Source organism: Penaeus chinensis, chromosome 30, assembly GCF_019202785.1.
Source record: "Penaeus chinensis breed Huanghai No. 1 chromosome 30, ASM1920278v2, whole genome shotgun sequence".
NCBI classification, from domain to species: domain Eukaryota; kingdom Metazoa; phylum Arthropoda; class Malacostraca; order Decapoda; family Penaeidae; genus Penaeus; species Penaeus chinensis.
This window is the reverse complement of record NC_061848.1, coordinates 16,429,999-16,434,998: the sequence shown is the minus strand read 5'-3', so window position 1 is coordinate 16,434,998 and position 5,000 is coordinate 16,429,999. Positions and strand designations below refer to the sequence as shown.

At 39.6% G+C, this 5,000-nt stretch overlaps 1 protein-coding gene across 9 annotated transcripts in view; it reads right to left on the bottom strand.

Annotated features, from left to right (window-relative positions):
- Window positions 1-5,000, bottom strand: part of LOC125041314 — a 26,625-nt gene that overhangs the window by 7,421 nt on the left and 14,204 nt on the right. For 5 of the 9 annotated variants that reach the window (XM_047636157.1, XM_047636152.1, XM_047636153.1 and 2 more), the window contains exons 2-3: window positions 3,421-3,471; window positions 2,808-3,167 (exon numbers count right to left, since the gene is read on the bottom strand). In XM_047636157.1, the coding sequence (XP_047492113.1) occupies window positions 2,808-3,167; window positions 3,421-3,423 (363 nt within the window). In that variant the 5' untranslated portion in view covers window positions 3,424-3,471. Of the gene's footprint in view, window positions 1-2,807; window positions 3,168-3,420; window positions 3,472-4,042; window positions 4,363-4,442; window positions 4,469-5,000 lie in introns of those variants that run through there. The other 4 variants (XM_047636158.1, XM_047636154.1, XM_047636156.1 and 1 more) reach the window with 4 other exon arrangements.

Genomic DNA, 5,000 nt, shown 5'->3' with positions numbered 1-5,000 from the left:
TAAACTGTTCCTTATCCCTTCTCAACAGTGACCTAGTCCTGCGCACCAGAGAGCGGTGCAAAGTGCGATCCCCTGACAGTCGAGCCGCACGACAAGCATCTGTGGCTTCCAGCGTCTCCTGCGAGATGGAATTCTGTCTTGTTCTTGGGCGTTCACCAATGGATTCCTGAGCTGCATCAAGCATTTCATGCTTGAAGGTATCCCACATAAGAACAGGGTCTGTCTGGCCCTCGAGTGCTGTGAGACGACCAGAGATAGCCTCGGCAAACCCCCGGGTACACTCGTCCTCCCTCAATCTGTCCAAATTAAACACCCTAGGGTGTTCATTTGGGCGGCGGGGGGTTCTAAAGTGGACCCGGAGAGTAGCCACCACTATTCTATGGTCAGTTCCACAGAACTCAGCGCTTCGATATACCCTGCAGTTCTGGAGGATCCTCCATCGAGTGCTAACGAGGATGTGGTCGATCTCCTTGGCCACTCTTCCTGTATCGCTGTACCAAGTCCAGCGATGCGGGACAGAACGCTGATACCAGGAGCCAGAAATCCTCAATTTCTGGGACCTAGCAAAGTCACGGAAAAGGAGGCTATTCTCACTGCCAGCATCAGCTCCTGAGCCATGAGGACCGACAGACATCTCGTAGCCAGCTCGATCACAGCCGGATACCGCATTGAAGTCGCCCAGCACAATACGAATATCTCGCCGAGGACATCTGTCTGCCACAGATGCAAGTTTGGCGTAAAACATCTCTTTCACCTCAAGTTTATATACATCCGTAGGAGCGTATACAGCAACAAGAGACATGAAGCCAAATGAAAGCTTCAGTCTCAATATCATGATACGCTCATCGACTGGAGTGACCTCAACTACCAAGGGTTGAAGTCTGCTGGAGATGGCTATGGCTACTCCCTGGAGATGGTGGCCATCGCTGCGGCCCGACCAGTAGTAGGTGTAGCCACCCTCACTAATCGTGCCACTGCCAGGTCTTCTCACCTCCGAGAGAGCAGCCACCTCAACTCTCAGCTGTTTCAATTCCCTCGATAGTAGTGGTAACCGATCGTCCTGTCGCAGGGAACGGATGTTCCAAGCCCCCACCCTGACAGTCCGCCTGAGGTCTAACCTCGGGCAGTCACTCCGGGTGGGCGCCACCTCTGCCACCCCTACCGACGCCGCCCCATGTAGAGGAGGTTGGCTGGCTGCAGGCCCCATAATCCACCTGCAGGGCTCCCTAGGGCTTTCCCCCACAAGCATCACGCCAGGCTGGCGGCCGCTGGGACCCAGCTGGGACTGGGGGTAACCCCCCCTCCCCACCCGAGTCCCAGCGGTCGCCAACCCAGAGGGACCCACAGCCCGCCGTACTTGCTGGGTAGGAGGGACTTTAGCCCTCCCCCCAGCGTCAACTTCTATATTAGACGTTGCCAGTGGTTATCTCGGGGGGGCCGACTGGCAAGGCCTGCCTCCCCACAGCCGCCCATTAACCCCAGGGGGTTAATATATCTGAATATATATGTGTATATATATAGTGTGTGTGTGTGTGTGTGTGTGTGTGTGTGTGTGTGTGTGTGTGTGTGTGTGTTTGAATATAAATATATAAATATATATATATATATATACATATATATGTGTGCGTGTGTGTGTGTGTGTGTGTGTATGGGTTGTATGTACTTATATATACATGCACTTAGACAGACAGAAGACACACACACACACACACACACACACATTTATGTATATATATATATATATATATATATATATGTACACACACACATATACATACATTCTTATATTTACATATACATATATATGCATACATATATATGTATATGTATGCATATACATATATATATGTATATGCATACATATATATATACATACATATATATATATATATATATATATATATATATATACATATGTATGTGTGTGTTCCCTCATGTATACATACATACATATATATATATATATATATATATATATATAAATATAAAAACATATTATATATATCTACATATATGCATATTACATATAAACATATATTTATATACACACATACACATATAATTATGTGTGTGTGTGTGTGTGTTGTGTGTTGTGTGTTGTGTGTTGTGTTGTGTGTTGTGTGTTGTGTGTTGTGTGTTGTGTGTTGTGTGTTGTGTGTTGTGTGTTGTGTGTTGTGTGTTGTGTGTTGTGTGTTGTGTGTTGTGTGTTGTGTGTATGTGTATGTGTATGTGTATGTGTGTATGTGTGTATGTGTGTATGTGTGTATGTGTGTATGTGTGTATGTGTGTATGTGTGTGTGTGTGTGTGTGTGTGTGTGTGTGTACATACATATATACATATACACATACATATATACATACATCTATATACATATATATATATTCATATACATAATATGTAAATATATATATTATATATATTCATATATACATATATATACATATACATTCACATATGTATGCATATATATGCATGTGCATAATATATTTGTATACATATTTACAAATATACAACACACACGCACGCACGCACACATCGAGAGAGAAAGAGAGAGAGATAGGGATATACATACATATATTTATATATATAAATATATATGTATGTATGTATGTATGTATGTATGTATGTATGTATGCATGTAAATCTCTCGCTCTCTCTCTCTCTACACACATACACACACACACACACACACACACACACACACACACACTCACACACACACACACACACACATACACCTCAGAGTAAGGTAATCTATTTTGATACAACGATATACCCGATAAAGAAGGAATCGTAAAATACCTACGTGACTGTCATTAACAGAGTGTTTCTTGTGACTTTTGCTATTAAGGTGTTCCTCTAAGGGCGTCACTCCACTTAAGGTAACATCGCAGATGCTGCACCTGTATCCTGCATCAGAGGCCTCGACCTCCCCCTTCTCTGCGGCTGCCTGGACCGCGGGCTTGATGAGGCACTTGAGAGAAACACATTCTCTCCGGGCGTCGGCAAGCATGTATCGGGCTCCTGCTTCTCTGTGCTGTTTGCCGCCCAGGTGTTGCAGTATTGGTGTTTCACCGGAGAATTGCATGCAACACACGAGGCACTTGTAGTCATTTGTGGTAGAAACGCGGATGACAACTCCATCATCTATATTTCGTTGTAAATCCTGGTTGAAATTAGAAAAGGATGCGTTAAAAAACAGCACCCTATGTAATCAATTTTAAAACCTCTGCCATATAAGTAAAGTCCATATTGTAGTTACAGGTGCATTTTCAATTTTATAGATCGCCTTAGACTTTGGATAACAATTATATTCAGTGTAGATTCTTTAGAAAATTTTATCATGCCGTAACTTCGATATCAGATCATGTTTTCTTTTAGTGACCGTTATCATACTGTCATAACATTGATGCACTAACCATGCCTAAATTGCTTTAGGTATCCTTGTTGATGAAATCAGTAACTATTCCCTGTAAAGAATTAAACAATGCAACGGTTAAAAACGTATATATATATATATATATATATATATATATATATTTATATATAAATACATGTATGTGTGTGTGTGTGTGTGTGTGTGTGTGTGTGTGTGTGTGTGTGTGTGTGTGTGTGTGTGTGTGTGTGTGTGTGTGTGTGTGTGTGTGTGTGTGTGTGTGTATGTGTATGTGTATGTGTATGTGTATGTGTGTGTGTGTGTGTGTGTGTGTGTGTGTGTGTGTGTGTGTGTGCATGCAAAGGGTTTTTAAATCCGCCTGCTATTCTCTTTGATGACAAGTAAAACACTTTCATCACAATCAAATAGAAATTACGTCTTACATTTGATTTTACAATGATATGACTAAAAGTGTCCGCATGTTCACTGTCTATCAATAGTATGACTTTTATTTGTACAGTAGTAACCTAATTAATCAAAAGAAAACTGGAATGTGATGCTAATTTTGATTTTAAGTTCCTTTCATTCTTCGTCCGCCTCCGACGAGTCTTTCATTCTCGCAAACACAAAAGCAACAGTTAAACACTTAGAGGCTACACCCATACCTGAATCACTTTCAGAAATGGGAAATCAAATCCAGCATAACAACAGCCTTGTAGATTACCAGTTACACCCACGCGCGGCGGAGAGGTTTTTTTATCTGGTAGATACTGACACGGACAAGGCTGCCAACATTTCAGCGTTCACGTTTTCAGTATTTCATGTTTCAAACGTCTACCCTGGAGGTGGACGCAAAGCTTAAAGTCAGTTCATAATATCAACGATCTTTAAATAGAATTCATTTCGACTAAATATTCGTGTTCCTTTGGTAAAAATGCCATAAATTGTTGAGAAAAAAACAAACTAAATAAGACAACTCAATATTCACAGTTTAAAACCCATATGCTTTACTTCTGTAAATACTTTAAAGCAATCAAGAAAACGAAAAAAAATTCTTGTAATAACCACGAACAGTCCTTGCTGTACAGTGTTTCCGAGGTGACTGGAAGGCACATTACACGGATAGGTCGACTTCGCTTCCCCAAGTCTTATCCCGATGTTATCTTATCGGCTTGTTTTTATGATAAAGTAATTGACGCTTTTCAATAATCGTCCTTGTTATGTTCGGTAACATGACATCATCGCTTGAATATGATATTGCACATGGATAATAATATAACACACACACAAACATATATATATATATATATACATATATATATATATATATACATATATATATATATACACACACACATGCATATCTGTGTATATATTTATATATATATATATATATATGTGTGTGTATACCTATATATATACATACATACATATATCATGTATATGTGTGTATATATAAATGTGTATATATGTATATGTATATTTAGATAATATATAAGTGTGCATATATATACATATATATATATATATATACATATATCAATATGTATACATATATAAATATAAATAAATATAAATATAAATATATACTTATGCGTGTGTGTGTATATATATATATATATA